The 19,591-nt window shown below is 45.3% G+C and overlaps 1 protein-coding gene across 1 annotated transcript; it reads right to left on the reverse strand.

The window, feature by feature from the left end:
• Nucleotides 1-9,576: 9,576 nt before the first annotated feature.
• On the reverse strand, nucleotides 9,577-14,299 carry LOC147424503 (pentatricopeptide repeat-containing protein At5g27110-like). The gene has a single exon (XM_086499917.1). It carries the CDS (start codon nucleotides 14,296-14,298, stop codon nucleotides 11,722-11,724), a length of 2,577 nt encoding a protein of 858 aa, XP_086356043.1. The 5' UTR covers nucleotide 14,299; the 3' UTR covers nucleotides 9,577-11,721.
• Between the last annotated feature and the right edge of the window lie 5,292 nt (nucleotides 14,300-19,591).

A 19,591-nucleotide genomic window follows, 5' to 3' on the forward strand; every position in this document is an offset into this window, starting at 1 on the left:
ACACTAGATTTGCCAATGTGTATAAAATGACATGGTATTTTTGAAAGATGAGATCGCCCTTAATATATGCTAGGATGCAAATCACTCATCCAGACTCGAGGAAGTCATCTAGTTGAACATTCATCTCATAGTATGATGGGAAAATGTCATTTATTATAGGATGTCATCATTTGTGCCTTTAATAATCATACCAATATATTCATTCATGGAAAAGGAATGGTTCATATTCTCAATTCTTTTTGCATTCGGGAGTCTACTTGGCTCCTTTGTCAATGGCAGTCCATCAACAGTATCTCCTTGAAGCTGTGTTGCAGAGCAATATATCCCTCTTGAGCAGTGAGAGTGCCATATCACTTGAACCATAGCATGCCCAATAAAGCATCACATCCTCCTAGTTGTATAATGTTGAGACCCACTTGTGCTTCCATCTCATTTTCCCAATGTGCAAACTTTGGACATGGAACGCCAATTTTCCTACTTGTTTAAATTGTAGAGTGCTTCTTTAAAAATATTATTTTGTGCCCATGATGTTCCCTTTGTTGTCCATTCAAAGACTTCCATAAATCACCAAAAGTATGAACTATGATAAGATACAATCCATGCCCTTAAAAAAAAGGAAGGCACCATTTACTTAAATCTATTGGTATTTTCTGCTATAAACCCTAACTTTCAAGATGGGAGAAATCAATTATTTTTTTTGCATCAATGCGTAGGGCTTAATGCAAACATCACCTAAGCCTTTCGTATTTTCCATTTTCAATTGTTTAAGGGATTTTTAGAGCTTCTTGCAAATTTTTTAAAAACAATAAAAATCGTGCTTTTTATTGCGTTTTAGAGTAAAATCAAGTGAATTTTTATTGTGAAACTTATTCATAGATTTTTCATGGTTGCACAATTCCCATGCGTACCAACATTGGTCACTCATAAGTTAACACATGGTTAATGATGATCAAACTATGAGAACTTGGTCAAATTGGATTGTTGGCCTGTCAAAGGAAGGACTATGTGGAGGGGATAATTTTTTTTGGTAAGTCCAAAATGATGATGAGCTATGGATGTGAATTGAAAACAATAGTCATTAATGTGATGTAAGTTAAATGTTTTCTCGTTTCTCTAAAGAAAGCATCATGGAATTTATTTTAAGACTAATTTTAAGCATTCATGATGGAAATGTCATCTCTTTCATGCACATTGCGAAGCTATTATGCTATAGGGAATGGTAATGCAGTGACCATTCCATGTAATATGTGTGACCACATTGGGATTGGCGCACGCCAGGAGCCAGGGTGGGAACACATATTACGGAAATGGTCTCTGCATGACCACTCCCAACCGTCACAGTCGGCAAGAGGGGGGCCAGGCTTTGGATGTAAAAGCATGAATTTTGGTTGATGATGTGGCACATGTTGATCTGCAGTGCAGTCATTGGACAAGGTGCTCACTTTTCTGCCTCCTAATGTGTGTGGAGTGCATCCCATGGTTGCAGAGCTACATTCTGCAACAGAACGTCCAGTAGATGGACAGCCCCACGACGTGCAGCCCCACGACTCCCGACTGTCACGAATTTGCTGCCATTCAATTTTAGGCCCCATTTTATTGCAAATTTGATTGATTGATTTGATTTGCATGGACTTTAGAATTTAGATTCTTTGCCCTGCGCGTGTTAGATAATAACTAAGCATCTATGAGAGAATTTCTCACACCATAGGTGCATTGAAGAAAGCACTATATTATTTTGTTTCACCTGCATGAAGAAACACACGGTCGTCAGTGTTTTTATGCTGCAGCTATAAGTGCAGACAATTTTGCATGGCAAGCATCAAAAGCAAAGATGCAGAAGCTGGACTCTGTTGACAGCATTGATCCTCCCAAAACCCTAACACTCTTCAAGAAATTCTCAACTGATTGTGGTGTTGATTAAGAATTATGTAGGGTTTTGGATACTCCACAGAAATTGCATCCCAAATCATTCAGAAGGGGTCTTCAGAGCATCTAGACTTTCATCACGAGTCTCACTGCGAGAGTAAGCTTAATGTAGACAAAGCAACCCAAATCTGTATGCCCATTGTCATGAGAACATGGCAACTATTAACTATGTCACGAGGACGTGGCAACTGTCAACCTTAGTTGTTAGTTTCTTTCTAATTATTTTTGTTTTATTTTTGAGACCCTCTTTTTGAAGTTGCAAATGGTCAGACATTGTATGGCCAATGTGAACGGTAGTTTCACCTGTAAACGGGAAGTTGGTCGGCACTGGAATTTGTATAATAAGAGGATGTCTAGGCTCAATTCAATATCATGTAGGTCCCCCCGTTGCACTTAGCAAGTTGGTGGATACTAGGAAGTGAACTCAATAAAGACATAAAGCCAAGGTGGGGTCACCAAAGGAAAGCACGCGACAGTTGGGCCACATTGCATTTTTGGATGCGGTCCCAAGGGGGATAGATGGTCAGAAGACCAGTGGGAGCCCAACGGAAGTATCTCCTAAAAATTAGGGAACTGCTATTTTGAGCCATGAAATTTGTTCGTGTCTTTACCTCCGGAATGACAAGGGGAATATTTTAGAACTCTGCAGGGGAGATTTTTAAGCGGCAACCCCGAAACGGGAAATTGCTTGTAAACGTTTCAAGTGGCACATTTTGGTGCACTTGTCTCATGCAAAAAAATTGGGCGCTGAATTTTAAGCTGGGAGAGGGCTCATTTGTTGCCTGTCCCACACGTTACAAGCTATTGACTGCAAGCTTTCCCTCTCATGTACAGTGTGGTGCAAGAAGTCATGTCCTACACACCCCACAGTGCTCTCTCTCTTCCCTACGTGCAGTAATGTGATGCCCCACAAGAGGGCTCTTCATTTGACTCATGTATAGTTGTGTGGCTACATGCGTTTTTGCTGAGGCAAGAGCCTCTCTGAGCAGGAACAAGAGTAGCTAACTGTTGCTCCAAAACTAGGCGCCGGTGAGGGTGATAACCTCACCGTACAGGTGCGATTTTAGCGTTCGTTATGTGTTGTATTTTGACTTTTTTTCAGTCATACGGACGCCAGAACCCTTGGGAATAGTGCTAGAGGGGAGTTCAGGAGATGTTTAGGGCTAAAAAAAGGGCAAAAATCGATAAATACAGCGAGCTGAATTTACTGTTTTTAGGTAGAAATCAGAGGAATTATGCCAGTGGAAGTGGGTTCTAGCATGGGAATTAGTTTCGGACAAGTTTTGGGATTGTTATGCTGTCGAAATTTTGCCAAAAAAGGTGGTATCTAGCTGGATATAGATAAAGAATTCTCGGGACTCTTCTTTGTAATCTACCCTCTTAAAGTATAAAGAAATACCGAAAGGGGCGCCAATTTTGGGGCCTACAGGTTGTCGGTGTCTGCTCGGGGCATTCTAGCTTCCGAGCCGTGTGTGTGCTTAAGTGCTAATTCCCGTCATAGGTTACCCTTGCAAAGTGCTCTGTGTGTGTGTCTAAAGTAAAGAATTTTGGGTGAAAGCCAAAGCCTACCGCCCCACGGGCCGGTTTCAAGGTTCCGTTGCCGGGACATCAATCACTTTTTCCTAAAGAAGTGAGCCTCGGTTGTTTTGGGTAAAGACACATAGTACAGAAACACGGGATTACACTATGGCCGACAAAGGGAAGGGAATTATGGAAGAGGGTTCCTCTTCGAAGGACAGACAGTAAATTCCTATGGTGTTCGAGATTGGCGAGAGCTCACGGCCATGTCAGTTTGTACCTCCTGTTGATGTGAATGTCCCTACAGTATAGGGCTTTATGACTGGGTAACTTGAGGATGATGCGTTCAGGACTCAGTTAGTTTCTGCGGTGAATGTGTTTTCGCAACTAGTGCAAAACCCAAGGTTAGTATGGAGTTCTTGCAAGCGCCACCAGTGTTACAGAAAATAGGCAACCTACACCGCCAACAGAGCTTGTTGAGGCTCAAGTCCAAGTACTTAATGTGTCTCAGCACGATAGGGAACACTCACATGTTGTGGAGTCAAGGGCTCCAAAATAGGTTCCACCCGTCCTTGATGTTGGGGTATAGACGCCTGTGCCTTGCCCGGCCGCCCAGAGTCTGGGCGCCCACTGACTTGTATACCTTATACATAGCATAAGTGTATAGGGAGCTGCTCACTCTTTTGAGTCTCCCCACCCCATATCTGTGTGTCGTGTGTCTCCTTCTCTCTCTCTCTCACTCTCCGTCTGTGGTGCTCCCCGATCCCCTTCAATTGGTATCAGAGCTATGGTGACCGCGGAGAGCACGACGACTTTGAGAGCTTCGAGGCGATAGCTCGCTCGCTCTCGACGGTGGAGTTCGATCGCGGAGTTTCACGGAGAGCGATTTTAGCTTGAGGAGCATTGTCTTTGGAGCTTAGGAGCTTGGTGTGGTCAAGCTTGGTCGAGGAGGCGGTTGCGGCTTCCTTGGTGAGAGGAGCTTTTGAGCTCAGTGGAGCTCATTAGAGAAGTGCTCGGCGGAGGAGAGCTTGACATTCGAGTGCTTGGATGCTGTTGTGGCAGAGCTCTTGCATTGGAGCTTGCATTGAGAGGACATTGCATCACGCAGAGTGGAGCAGGAGCAGGTTCAAGACTGTGTGCAGGTCGTTTTTGCCATTTTCGGGCTCTAAAACGCAGTTTTTTGCATAGCTCCGTCATACAGAGTCAGATCTACATGATCCAGGAGTCTAGGTCAGGGTTTTGGCACGTTCCGGACGCGATGGTGATGTCTATTTGCTGAAATTATGCTTTGAATTACAGCAGGTACAGCAGCAGGTTTATTTGTGCACTTTCGGGTCCCAAAAACACTGTTTTTGGTATATCTCACACACACGGAGTATTTTCTGCAGCAACCAGCAAATTCATAGGTGTACACAGGTTTTTGGATATGCATTTTTCCAGAGATCCACTCATGCGAGAGTGAGCTATGTTGCCATGGTCTTGGCAGTTTATGTATGCCATATATGGATTTGTGTATTTGTTTATGGCTGAGATTATTTGAGTGGTACTCCGGCAAGAGCGGGTATGCTCATATGTATGACTTTGTGAGGTGATTCCGGTCGAGTTTATTCCTGGATTGGCCATTGTGGCATATATTATTGTCTCTTTGAGGTTTACTGTTGAGATTTTGCTCCAGTTACAAAGGAGACTCTTCCAAAATTTTGTCAGATATTTATGCGCGATTGAGTCATATTGACTTGTGATTTTGTGCAAGGTTTTGCACGGTTATTGGTGCAACTTTGCATCAGATTTTACAGCCATATTTGCAGACTTTTGTTGATGCGATTCGAGCCAGTTTAGGGCTGATTTGGTTGACATTTGCTACTCATTGTTGGTTGCTCTTTTGAGAGCATTATGGCTTATTTTTCATTTGACTTCCAGCGTTATGGTCTGACACAGTTTGATGGTGTAGATTTTGTTGCTTGGAAGGAACATATGCTTGTTGCATTGGCGGATTTGGGGCAGGATAAACCCTTGTGTGGTTTATCGGCGAAGCCCAAGTCTATGCGTGATGATGATTGGCAGGATCTTGATGAGTTAGCAATGTCTACGATTCGTTTGCATCTGGTTGAGTCTGTTGACTGGCAGGTATCGAGGGAGACTACAACTCATGCTTTATGGCAGAGTTTACATGCTATGTACGCGACATCCATGTCTACAGGGGAGTCTAGTTCCACTTCTCTGTCCATGGGAGAGATTGGTCCCACACGCAAGTCTCGACGGCATAGAGACTTGACATGTTGGCATTGTGGACATAGAGGGCACATTAGGCGTCGATGTTTCAGGCGTTTGAGACAACGGAGGCGACAGATGCGTGATGCAGATTTGGGCATGACAGATGCTAGTGAGATCAGTACGGTGGTTACTGAGTATGCTTGTGACGGCGATGTCACATTTACATCTAGCTTGTCTTCAGACGATCTTATGTCTACGGAGTGCATATCGGATTGCACATTGTCTTCACATTGGTTACTAGATTCAGATGCTACTTTCCATGTCACGTCGCATCGTGAGTGATTTAGCACGTTTTCTAGTGGGAGACTTGGTTGTGTGCACATGGCTAATGGTGCTGTGTATGACATTGAGGGTGCAGGAGACGTATGTTTGTCCTTGCCCAGTGGTATGAGATTTACCCTGCGTCATGTGCGTTATGTGCCAGATCTGAGACGGGATTTGATCTCAGTCAGACAGTTACGGGATAGTGGATGTGGGGTATCGCTGCTTGAGCGATCTTTTGCGTTGCATTTGGGTTCGCTAGTGATTGCGAGAGGTGCTAGAGTTGGCACATGGTATCCATTGCACGTAGTACTGGTGCCAGATGGTCGAGTCTCAATCTTGTTACAGCCATGCAAAGAGCGAGAGACCCGGACAGTCTCTTTTGCTCATGGGTTGCAGGGTGCTTTGCATGGAGTGCAGAGTAGTGAGCTCGTTGTGCACACAGTTGGGGCACGACTTGAGCAGTCACATAGAGAGGTGACAGAGTCAGACATGCATGCTTTGCTAGTGACTGAGTAAAGAAGAGAGTCAGTTGTGCGAGATACTTCTATGCAGGATAGACAGGTAGAGCGGTCTTGCTCTAGTGAGTCACAACAGGAGGACGTTGTGCAAGAGTCTATGCATACGGAGTTAGAGCGTGAGAGCTCTAGTGAGTCACAGCAGATTGAGTGGTCATGTTTGCAGTGGATGATTGCAGAGGAGGCTGAGACGTCAGCGATTATGCAATCATTCCTTTCTATGCTCGAAAGTGAGCATGGGGATATAGTTGTGCAGGATATGTCTTCCAACAGACACCTAGAGCAGCTGGTTTGCTCTGAGGTTGCACGACAGGTTGATGCGTATTTTGTGGACAGTCAGGAGATACATGTGGCTGACACGCCTTGTCAGTCAGAGATGCCTATTGCCAGGGATATATATGTTGATGCATGCTCCGTAGAGCTAACAGGGCCCGCTAGCATTGCATCGGCATTTGGTGGTCTCATGTATGAGATGTTGATCTTGAGACCGGATATCGCAGCTGTAGTGGGAGCATTTGCAATTGGGGTTTTCAGTCGTTTGTTGACTGATGATGGCATAGTGCACGAGGGAGATATGCAGGTATTGCGTACATACTTGCAGTACGTGTGCGGTACGTCTGGTGGTGTATGGACTTACACGGGAGCAGGACAGCCGGATGCACACGATCACAGCCAGCCAGTGGGCATCGGTTGAGAGCGGTTTTCTCTCACCTTTTGTAGTCTTTAAACTAGGTTCCCTTGCTTAAAGGCACAGTCGCCTTTAAGTGGGAGGTTGTTGGGGTATAGGCGCCTGTGCCTTGCCCGGCCGCCCAGAGTCTGGGCGCCCACTGACTTGTATACCTTATACATAGCATAAGTGTATAGGGGGCTGCTCACTCTTTTGAGTCTCCCCACCCACATCGTGTCTGTCTCCTTCTCTCTCTCTCTCTCACTCTCCGTCTGTGGTGCTCCCCGATCCCCTTCACTTGAATAGGTGGTTAGGACGCCTATTCCACAGGCTATGCTAGTTCAGCCCGCCACCTTTCAGAGCCCGCATGCTGCCTTGAATGGACAGGGAACTAGTTATCAAGCAATGATCCAGTTTTTCCACCACCCACGGTACATCCTGGGTATTTTGGGAGTAGATTTGTGTTCCACAATATGGCTGGTTATGCGCCTGGAAGTCATCCGTACATGCCAGGAATAGTGTTTGGGGGTATGCAAGGCATGATGCCAAACCCCATGTATGGTAGCATCGGCATGCAGCAAAGTTTTCAGAGCAACCAATGCCAGTTTGGGGTGCCACAGGCTCATTTTGGCATGACTGGTTTTTCTGGATAACAGCCGGATATGGCACCTCTAACGCAAAATGTTAATGGCCAAGATGTGCCGATGATGCCTACTACAATCATGTTACAGACTATTCCTTATGAAAATTTGGGAACACTGGAAAAGCCGAAAGCTTATAAAGAAGGTGGTGCAGCTGTAAAGTTTATCACTTTCAGCGGCTTTGAGGATAAGGCAAAGGCTCTCACTTTCCTCCAGCAGTTTGATACAGCTTATGCAAGAGTGTATTTTACAGAGGCCTCTAAGGTCAGAAAAGCTACCACTTTCTTGAAGGACAATGCGCTTACATGGTGGACGACATTGTTAATGCAAGGACAGGCACCCGCCACTTGGATCTACTTCAAGCAAATGTTTGCGTCTGCTTCTCTGTCAAATGAATTTGAAGCCGACATCATGACAGACTGGCACCAACTTACTTCGGCTACATGCAAGAGCTTGCTGGAGTATAATCGGAGATTTTGTAAAACGTTACTCACAGTAACCTCCTACAGATTTGTGCCCTTGACAGAGCAGATAGAGAAGTATTGTTGTGGACTGCCTAAAGGGCTTCGGGACTACTGTAACAAGAACGGAGTGGCTACCCTCACTCAGCTTATGGAAGTTGCTAACACTGGTCTTGCCTTGTTGAAAGGAGAGGACAGTGGGTTTCCGAGCAACAACAAAGGAGGGCAGCAAAAGAAAAATCCAGCGAAGAAGCCCTTTGTGAAAACGGCTCTTGAAGCATCAAAGGGGTCAGAAAAGGCCACCAAAGACAAGGATTCAGTCGAGACTTTTGGAGTGCACGCAAAGAAACAAAAGGAAGCCTTTTGTGCGTAAGTCGCTCGAGGAAAAGAAGGTCCTAATGGCTGAAAACAAATGCTTTATATGCGAGCAGCCTAGTCACTTTGCTACAAAATGTCCCCAAAGGAAAAGACCAGCTAACTCCGATGATAAAGAAGATCAGAAAGGCAAGAAGCCTAAGGCATAAAGCTAAGGTGGGGTGACCAAAGGAAAGTACGCGACAGTTGGGCCGCATTGCATTTTTGGATGCGGTCCCAAGGGGAATAGATGGTCAGAAGACCAGTGGGAGCCCAACAGAAGCATCTCCTAAAAATTAAAAAACTGCTATTTTGGGCCATGAAATCTGTTCGCGTCATTATCTCCAGAATGACAAGGAGAACATTTTAGAACTCTACTGCAAAGTCAACTGGGCAACCAGTCAGAATATTTTTAAGCGGCAACCCCGAAACGAGAAATTGCTTGTAAACGTGCCAAGTGACACATTTTGGTACACTTGCCTCATGCAAAAAATTGAGCGTCAAATTTTAAGCTAAGAGAAAGCTCATTTGTTGCCTACCACAAGTTAAGAGCTATTGATTGCAAGCTTTCCCTCTCATGTACAGTGTGGTGCAAGAAGTCATGTCCTGCACATCCCACAATGCTCTCTCTTCCCTACGTGCAATAATGTGATGCCCCACAAGAGGGCTCTTCATTTGACTCATGTACAGTTATGTAGCTACATGCGTTTTTGTTACAGCAAGAGCTTCTCTAAGCAAGAACAAGAGTAGCTAATTGCTGCTCTAAAACCAAGCATCGATGACGATGATAACCTCATTGTACAAGTGTGATTTCAATGCTAATTATGCATTGTATTTGACTGTTTTTCAACCATACAAACACCAAAACCCTTGGGAATAGTGCCCCACTGAAAACCCTTGGGAATAGTGCCCCACTGTTGGACTGTTTAGGGCTGAAAAAAAGGCAAAAACCAATAAATACAATGAGCTGAATTTACTGTTTTTGGACAAAAATCAGAGGGTGTGTGCCAATGGAAGTGGGTTCTAGCAAGGGAATTGGTTTCGGGCAAGGTTTGGAGTTGTTATGCTACCGAAATTTTACCAAAACAAGTGGTATCTAGCTGGATATAGGTAAAGAATTCCCGAGACTCTTCTTTGTAATCTACCCTCTTAAAGTATAAAGAAATACCGTAAGGGCTGCCAATTTTGGGGGACCTATAGGTTATTGGCGTTTGCTCGGGGCATTCTACCTTCCAAGCCGTGTGTGCGCTTAAGTGCTAATTCCCGTCGCAAGTTACCCTTGTGAAGTGCTTTGTGTGTGTGTCTAAAGTAAAGAATTTCGGGTGAAAGCCAAAGCCTACCGTCCCACAGGCCGGTTTCACCCATCCCAACAAGCTCGGGTAGATGTCGCAACAAGTTGTTAGTGGTCGAGCATCATCACGTGGAGACCAAACCATTGCAAAGAATTGTCTTTTTTCCACGGCTTCTTATTGATATCAATCTCATCTTTGCCCATGTCAATGTTTTGCATAACGAGGCATGCCTTCAAAAGGCATAACTGATCACACCTGTAGAGGAGCCCTCGCTTTGCATCCTCTAAGAACAGCCCGCAGCGTGTTGGCCAAGAGGTGACATCCCAGACAAGATGCTAGTCAATGACTCTTTGTGTATTCAAAAAGTACACCACAATCTCAGTATCGACCAGCCCTTGCTAAACATATCCTCCTTTTAAGTGCTAAGAGGTAACATCTGGAGAAAAAACAGAGCTCCACATTCCCTGGAAAGACCCCAGAGCTTCCTCATGTGCATATCCTATGATCACATATTCCAAGAGAGCGCATCCATGATCCTCGACAGCACAACTTCTTGTGCTTTCAGAAGTAACCACAAATAGCATACTTGTCAAGATCAAAGCATTGCAAAGAACCATGTCTTCTTTCCACAACCCCCAACTAAAAACAATCTCATTTGAAATCTTTTTGACCTCGTCAATGTTTTGCATAATAATACGTGCCCCTTCAAAATGCAACCATAGCTGGTCACACTTGTAGAGAAGCCCTCGCTCTGCATCCCCCTAAAAAATGGTCCAGAAAGTCCTGCCGACATCTCAGACAAGATGCTCATCAATTCATTTTTGTACCTTCAAAAGTGCACCACAATCTCAATTCTGGAGAGTCCTTGATGCACATATCCTCCTATACGTGTAGTCCAAGAGACCACACCTGGAGAGAACCTCGTCCGCATTCCTTGAAAACATACCAGCCTGTGTTGGGCAACTCCTGCAATCAAGAATTCCAAGGAACTGCATCTCACTCTCATCAAGAACTTGCATACACTCATCAAGAACTTGTCGTGCTCTTAGGACTCCACAGATAGCATGCATGTCGACCATAACATTGCCAAGAACCTGTTATCTTTTCCACAGCCTCAGAAAAACAATCTCATCATGAACCTGGTTTCCACATTCATGTTTTGCAGAAAAAGCAAGCGTAGCTGATCAAATCTGCAGACGCCCTACAAGAAGCCCTCATGCCTACAATAACCAGAGTCCAAGAGAGACCTAGAGTGCCTGTACTAAAGCAGCACTCTCTCATGACAAAGGCTTCATCCAATAAGTAAATATTTTGGAACACACATCCATGCATTGCATTTTCTAAACACCATACCAAGGAGACCTATATCTCAAAATGTCCATTACTTGGATGTTGAATTAATGCATCTTCTTGTCCTGGTGGTGTATGTATGTACAGACCGACATAGTACTGTTGCCAAGCTCAGCACTGCTGTTGACGCAATGTCAAAAGAAGCCTCACATTTAAAAGCAGTAGGCTTCCCCCTCTAGTCTTTGCCCATCAGGTTTTGATGTCCTTTGGCTCTTATCACACACCAAAGCAGGCATGCAAAGCTAACACGTGAAGGGCAGGGAATCGCTTGACCCAAACTGGCCCTCAACTACCCAAGGCACCCGCAAGTCTGCCAATTCTCAATGTTTAAAGGAAAACCAATGATAAGGTGTCAAAAGGCTGTTGTAAGCTTCAGTGCAGCCAATGAAAAATGGAGTCAGGAGGGAGTGCGGTGTGTCTGAGCAACATCTGAAATATCCTCAATTTTAGTTGTATGATTCAAGTTACCACTGAACATGCCAAGCTCGTGATTACATTTTTCAGTCTAAGGTTATTGATCTCATGGGCACAATCCAAAAGCCCTGCATTTGTATAAATGCTTGACATCAGTGAATAAGCTGCAGCATGAGCTGGCTGAACATTCACCGCATTGTCAAAGAACTCCCTTCCAAGTTCAACGTTTTCATGCTTTAGGCACGCAGTTAGCAAGCACAACCATGTCACAAGATCGGGTTCAGCCAGCATCATTGATAAAAGTTCCTTCACCCTTACAAAATCCCCAGCTCTCCCAAGGAGATCAAGCAAGCAGTTGTAATGCTCAATTGTAGGAACTACAGCATCATCTTTGGTCATTAGCAGCAGAAATTCAAACGCTGTATCAAAAATGTTGGCATGACCACAGGCAGAGATAATTGAAAGATACGTGGCTTCGGTCGGTTGGATTCTAGCCGCCTGCATTCGCTTGAATTTGTTTAAGCTTGCCATAGAGTTGCCTTGCTCGGCATACCCAGCAATCAATGATGTCCACACCACCATGTCTGGACCATTTACTCCATCAAATACGGCCTGAGCATCTGCCATGGCTGCGAAACTTGTATATGCACGAATGAGATTTGATATGAGAGTTATACTATTGTAGCCAGCAAAAATAATGCAGTGGTGAACATGCCGGCAAATTTGGATTGTGCCTCCCTCACAACATGCTTGTAGGATGTACGAAAATGTTGTGTCATCAACTGTTGCTCGCTTCTCTTGCATTTGTGTGTATAATTGTAAGGCTTTCTCTGCCTGCTCCTGCTCCATGTATGCTGATAGCATAGCGTTCCATGACACACTATCAGAATGAGATAGTGTGGCGAACGTGTTTTCAGCTCCATGAATGTCCCAGCAGGTGCCATACATGCTAACCAGTGTGTTACCAACAAAAGGATCCTTATCAACTCCGCTACATTTTGCATCGAGATGTAAAGCTTGCACGATTTCTAGTCCTAACCCTCGGATTATACCATCCTTCTTGGTAGAGGTTACTCCCCTTTTTACAAATTTGCCACACGCTTGAAGAGCTCTAACGAGGGTCCGATCATCTGGATTCACGCCCTCTACATGCATCTGTCTATACAACTGCAAAGCTCTTTCTCCTTTGCCTTGCTCCACATAAATTGCAAGCATGGCATTGAAAAGAGCAACATCCCTATTTGTAAACTCAGAAAAGACAATCTCCGCCTCCTCAAGGCATCCACACTTGCCATACAAAGTTACGAGGGCACTACCAACAAATACATCCAGTAGTCCCTTTCTTCGACAATCTGTATGTATTGCTCGCCCAACTTCAAGAGCCCTCTTTTGCTCCTCAGAGTCTTCTGCCAACAAGAAACATGCCTGTAGAGTGACCACAATCACCTGCTTATCAACATCGGGCATCTGCCTATAAAACTCCAAAACCTTTCGTCCCTGCTTTTGCTCCAAATATACTGATAGTAGTGCAGTCCCTGAAACAACATCATGCCATGCAAGTGACACATACATTACCTCAGCTTCTAAAGTGCTTCCACATTTCCCATACATGCTCACTAGCGTGCTACAAACAAAGACATCTGCCACAAAGCCCTTTTTCTCAGCTTCGATATGTAACGCTCTGCCATTTTCAAGTGAACTCAACTTGAGAAGCCTTCTATCAGACATAACGCCTTCTTCTTTTTCTGCAGATGCACAACACGCACGAAGTGCAATCAAATGTGTCTGCTTGTTTGCATATGCACCTGCTGCCTGCATGCGGTTGTATGCCTGCATTGCCCTCTCCCCGTCACACTGCTCAACATAAACAGAGAGCAGAGCATTCCATAATACCGAATCATGCCCTCGCAAACCAGAAAAAACATTCTCCGCTTCAGCTGTGCACCAACACTTGCCATACAAGTTAATAAGGGCACTCCCCACGTGCCCATCTGTCGCAAATTCCATTCTCTCAACAGAATCATGCAAGCGCATCCCCTCAATGAGATCGCACGTGGCAGCACAAGATTTCAATAAGCTTACAAACGTGTAGGCATTGGGTTGCACACAATCCTCCAGCATGCTTATGTACATGGCCATGCCATCCTCATACCTCCCACAAGCAATGCATTCAGAAATCAAACAAGTCCAAGAGTAAACAGAGCCATGCGGGAGGCGACGGAGGATGCGAAGGGCATCATCAAGGGAACCACAAGCGGCCAGGGTGCTGACAAGGTAGTCACCAAGAAAGAGGGACGTATCAAACTGGCCGATGGCCATGAAAACGTGTAAAGTGAGGACATGGGAGAGGCTCTGTTTCTGATAGCAAGCTTGAAGCAGAGCAAACAAGAGCTTGCCGGAGGAAGGCGATCCATCTTGGGCAATCTGGCGAAGAGCATGGATAGCTCTGTCAAGCTCTCCAAATTCGCAGAGGCTCTCAATTTCTGCATACACGCTCTGCAGGGAGAAGACCTGGGGCTTGTGAGCTTTTGGCTCGCTCCTTTTCAACTCTGCAGCACCACTAAGACGGCGGATGCACAGCACGGTTGACGAGTGAAAACGCCCCCTAACCTTAATGGCCATATGGCCCTCATTTCAATCTCTCTTGCATAAATTTTAAATCCTCACGCGTATGTGGGTTCAGCTTTAAAAAATCAAATCCTCTTTACATTAATGCCAATTTCTTCTTTTTTTTTGGCCTCGAGAAGGCCATAACATGTTTGAACTTGGGTAATACTCCTCTATTTCGTGGAAATTCCCAAAATACCCTTCAAAATTTCAAAAATTCCAAGAATATCCCCAATATTTTGTCGTAAATTCCCAAAATGCCCTTCAAATTTTCCAAAATTCCCAAAATACCCTTGGTTGTGAGAGTAAAATTCTTCAAAAAGAAAAAAATTTGTAGCTTTTCCCAAGAGGGCTTATTGTCTATCATACAACATGTTAAAACTAGGATTTGAGTTGGTTGTGTAGCCTTTGGAGATGAATTGCTTCATTATTTTTAGACATAATTGCCTTTTTGCAAGGTAATTTTATGACAAATTATATGCTAAGCACTGAAAAATGGATCTCAAATGTAAAAAACAAATAAAGATTAGAAAATGTTGAAGAATCTAACCAAAATAGATACAAGGGTATTTTGGGAATTTCCACAAATTAGAGAGGTATTTTGGTAATTTTCCCTTTGAACTTTTTAGAGTTTCCTTATTCATTAAAGCTTTACTAAAATTTGCTTCTTTCTTAGAAGCTCATCCTCGACATTCCGCACATGACTAAGCAGTTTTAATCATCAGTTGATGGGGATGCATGTGCACTGTCTTGAGGGCCAATCGGCATGCTATTCAATCAGATGTGATGGTACTAAATTTGTTTTGTTTTTTGGCCTTCGTGAATGCTGAATCTATTCTATTTTTGGGCAGTTGTCATGGTGTTGAAACAAGCAAGTATTGACCATGGCAGATGGAGGCGTTGGGAGATGTGGACATACCAAATTTGAGCATGTTCAAAGGTTTGCTCTATTTTTTGCCATAGGAGCAACATGACTCTCTCTCTCTCTCTCTCTCTCTCTCTCTCTCTCTTCACATATGTTCAATGGATCTGTTCGTTTTTTGTCATAGAGGCAGTGTGAGACTCTCTCTCTCTCTCTCTCTCTCTCTCTCTCTCTCTCTCTCTTCACATATGTTCAATGGATCTGTTCGTTTTTTGTCATAGAGGCAGTGTGAGACTCTCTCTCTCTCTCTCTCTCTCTCTCTCTCTCTCTCTCTCTCTCTCTCTCTCTCTCTCTCTCTCTCTCTCTCTCTCTCTCTCTCACATATGTTCAATGGATCTGTTCGTTTTTTGTCATAGAGGCAGTGTGAGACTCTCTCTCTCTCTCTCTCTCTCTCTCTCTCTCTCTCTCTCTCTCTCTCTCTCTCTCTCTCTCTCTCTCTCTCTCTCTCTCTCTCTCTCTCTCTCTCTCTCTCTCTCTCTCTGCATGCACGCTGTCTCACATGAGCCCTGCATGCGCATTGCACGAGTTGTCTTACCTACGCGATGCGCAAACTGAGCCCACCTGCACGCTACCCTAAACCCTGACTTTGCACTGCAATGATGTCCTGTAGATTGCATCCCCCCCCCCAACGTGTCGACATGCCGAAGAATGCCTTGAAGGAGGAGACGACCAAGCCGGATGATAAGATGACGTCCTACATTGCGGATGTCTTCACTAATTGGTTACACAAGCTTGAGAAAGAGGTCGAAGGATTGAGCAAGGCGAAGGAAGCATGGAAGAAGAAGAGAGAGAAGGAGAAAGGAGAATGGAAGAAAGAAAAGGAAAAAGAGCTTAAGGAGCAAATCGACCTCCTTCGTGCTTCTATCGCATCCCTCACCCCCGAAGAAGGAGAGATCAAAGTGGAAGCCAAGGAAGCCCTCAAAGAGGAGATCACCAAAGCTCTCATGGCAAGCATCGACGACAAATTGGAGGCTACCAAGGAACGATGGGTTGAAGTAGTCAAGAAGAATATCAAAAAGGAGGCAAAAGCAGAAGCCCAAATAGATGAAGTGCTCATCATACACACAACCATTGAGGAAGAGAAGATGCGACAAGCTTTCCGCCTCAACAAACGAGTGATTGGCATCAAAGCAGAGGAGGGATCCACACTCGAGAGTGATGGGAAATCCCTATGCATGAAGCTTGGGTACAAAGAAGACAAGGATCCACCCTTCTCCAAAGCTCAGAGAGCCAGCAAAGACCCACAAAAAAGAGCCCTCATCCTCCAATTCACCTCCAAGGATTCTGGAACATCCTTCATCTGAAAGAGGGTTATCCTGAGAGGGCTTGAGGAGCCCCCTATCTACCTTGATGACGACCTCACAAAGATGCAACAGGACCACCATAGAGCATGCATGCCTAGAGCCAAGAAAGCTCGTAAAGAAGGGAAGAAGGCGGTATACCGAGATGGTAGGGTCATCATTGATGGCAAGACCATCGCATAGGGATTCACGGCCTATGGGACATATGAGGAGATCCCCCTCGCGGTTTGGAACTGCAACGGGGATCTATGGACACACCTAGAGAGACTTGAGGGAGGTGATAAGAGGACATGACATCATTCTTCTGACAGAGACACATGAGAGTCCAAGGCGGAGTCTACCAAAGATTCAAGGCTTTCAATGGGAGTCCTCACATCGAGAGAGCACCCTCCAACACACCACATGAGCGTAAGGAGGGGTGGCTATACTCTACAGACAAGGAATCCGAAGCAGGCTATAGATTGTTGCACAAGACCCACAGGCCCGTTGCTTGTGGATCCGTTTTGAGCTATCACATGCCATGACTATTTACATTACCCTCTGCTAATTCGCCCCCTCATGCTCCATATTTGCTACCACAAATACAACAGGGGAGAGGGAGGAGAGATCATCCCCATACACATGCCTGTCAGGTGAGATTATAGAGTACTCCACACTAGGGGAAGTCTTCCTTATGGGAGACTTCAACACCAAGACAGGTAGGAATCAGTGTGAGACATACATCACATAGGACCCGATGGCACTAATCGCCATACAAGAGGAGCCCACCATGAGAGATTCAACAAACACGTCTCGCACCATAGAGTACGGCCATCATTTGCTCAAATTAGGCTCTCAACACCGCCTCATTATTTATAACGAGATGTCACAATGGCCTACTTTAGGATTGCCCTGCATACCACATGGAGTTGCAGCCGGGGGGGGGGGGGGGGGGGGGGGGGGGGGGGGGGGGGGGGGGCAGTACCGTGGACATCATGGGACCAAGAGAGGCCACCCACCTACTTCGCTCTTTCAACATCCCACCCATATCGATTGGAGCTGACCACACCTATCTTGCAATCTCCTTCACTGGCGACGCCACACCTGACACACCCATGACATGCACCCCACACACCACGATCCATTTCACACATGAGCTAGTCCCCTTATACTCGAAAGAGGTCGAGAAGGGACTCCTCTTGCTCCACCCCTCTACACCACTACCTATGCTTGCCTCCCACATCACATATGTTCTTCAAACATCAACCATTACCCCTTTCCCACACACCACCCATACAGGCCACACTCCCCCCCCCAAGGACCATGCCACAAAACTGCTAGTACGATCATGAGCGTAGAGACCTCTACCGTTGGTTGCATGCACAACGCACTCTTGGAGAGACCATTGATCGAGAGGCCAAACGCCAGATGAAGACACTCACACACCAAAAGTGGCGAGCTTTCGAGGAGGCATAGGAGCTAGAGCTATACCACCTGTTCATGAGCATGGACAGTGCCACAACATGGTGCACCCTCTAGGAGCCACGAGCGACTACCGCCATTGAGGATCCACAGGTATGGCACGACTACTCCGAATGGCTCGGTGTTCTCAGAATTTCATTCTAAGGTCATCTCGGCCACTGTTCGGCTTCGACAAAGGTCTGCGCAGGCCATTTTTGACTACGTGGTCTCGACGGGTGCAGATCCAACTCTGCAAATTTGGGGTTTTCGGCCTACAACTACAGGTGCTGAGGATATCGACACTCCCAGAGTGTTGATTTGTGGCTGTCTACGCATCGAAGGACGGCTCACAGTTCTTGGAGGCGTGTCACATACGACACGGGTGCATCTACACACTGACTGTAGGCGACATCCACTAGTTCATCAGGTAGCTTGTGTTTGCTGCTTGATATTCCAGATTTCATCCTGACATTGCAGGTACTTCCACATGGGATGTATTGTCAGAGATGATGTATGTTTGTTGAGGGTTTGCTGGTTGTGAGTCACGTAGCAAACAACCGCCGCAGCGGTTACAGCATATAGTGGGAAATTTGTGGATGTATGACTTTGTGGAAAGTCTATGTACTGTCAGATTTACTGCAGCCTTTGTTGAGGGTCGAGTGAGGTTTTATTGAGCTGGGGGATTCTCGAATGTTGAGATCCTTTCGGTGATACAGGTCTTGGAGCGATCCCTCGAGCACCCTTAGATAGGCAGCTAGGATGTATTGACTGTGAGTTAGACAGTTGGAATTGCATCTTTGCTTTACTGCCGTTGAGGCATTGTCGCAGTCTATGCTTACAGGACAGTGACAGGACAATCAGAGACAGTACAGGTGCAGGACAGGTTTACCCGCAGCTTACAGTGTCAGAGAGACAGTGTTTTTTGAGCTGTTTTTGGTCTGTTTTTGAGTACACCATAGCCATTTTACAAAGGAGACTCTGCTGAAATTTATGCAGAATCTGAAGCTTTCTTGGTTCATTTGACAGGTTGATATTGGTTCAGAGGTCAGTTTACAGGGGAAACTCTGTCGAATTTTTCCCAGGAAAGTAAACCACTGTGAAGCGTAGCTATGGCTGGATCACAGGACACTGCTCTTTACAATATCAAGAAGCTGGATGGAACCAATTTCCCATTGTGGAAGAAGCAGATTTGGCACGTGTTGGTACAAAAGAAGCAGATAAAACCTATAAAGCTCAAGGGGATAAAACCAGAAGATATGGACGAAGATGAATGGAGCGAAATGGATGAATTGGCACTTTCTACCATTATGCTGACTTTGGCAGAAAGCGTTTACTTCAATGTAGCAGACGAGATGTCGGCTTATCAAGCATGGTTAAAGCTGAGTGATCTTTATGAGAAGCAGAGTGCAGCTTCACAGGTATACTGGCTTAAGAAGCTTGTTGACTTGAAGATGAAAGAAGGGACACCTATGTCCAATCATCTGAATGAATTCAACACAATCTATAGTCAGTTGTCAGCTCAAGGTGTCAAGTTTGATGAACCTATTAGAGCTATGTTCCTGTTGATCACATTGCCGGAAAGTTGGGACACTTTTTGCACAGCTTTGAGTAATTCTGCACCTCCAGATGGTTTGAACATAGCAGT

This window comes from Adiantum capillus-veneris, chromosome 25 (genome assembly GCF_014529385.1).
Source record: "Adiantum capillus-veneris isolate H3 chromosome 25, ASM1452938v2, whole genome shotgun sequence".
Lineage (NCBI taxonomy): Eukaryota > Viridiplantae > Streptophyta > Polypodiopsida > Polypodiales > Pteridaceae > Adiantum > Adiantum capillus-veneris.

Bases quoted from the DNA above. Each gene is read 5' to 3' on its own strand.
- LOC147424503 (XM_086499917.1), bottom strand. From the start codon at position 14,298: ATGGCCATTAAGGTTAGGGGGCGTTTTCACTCGTCAACCGTGCTGTGC.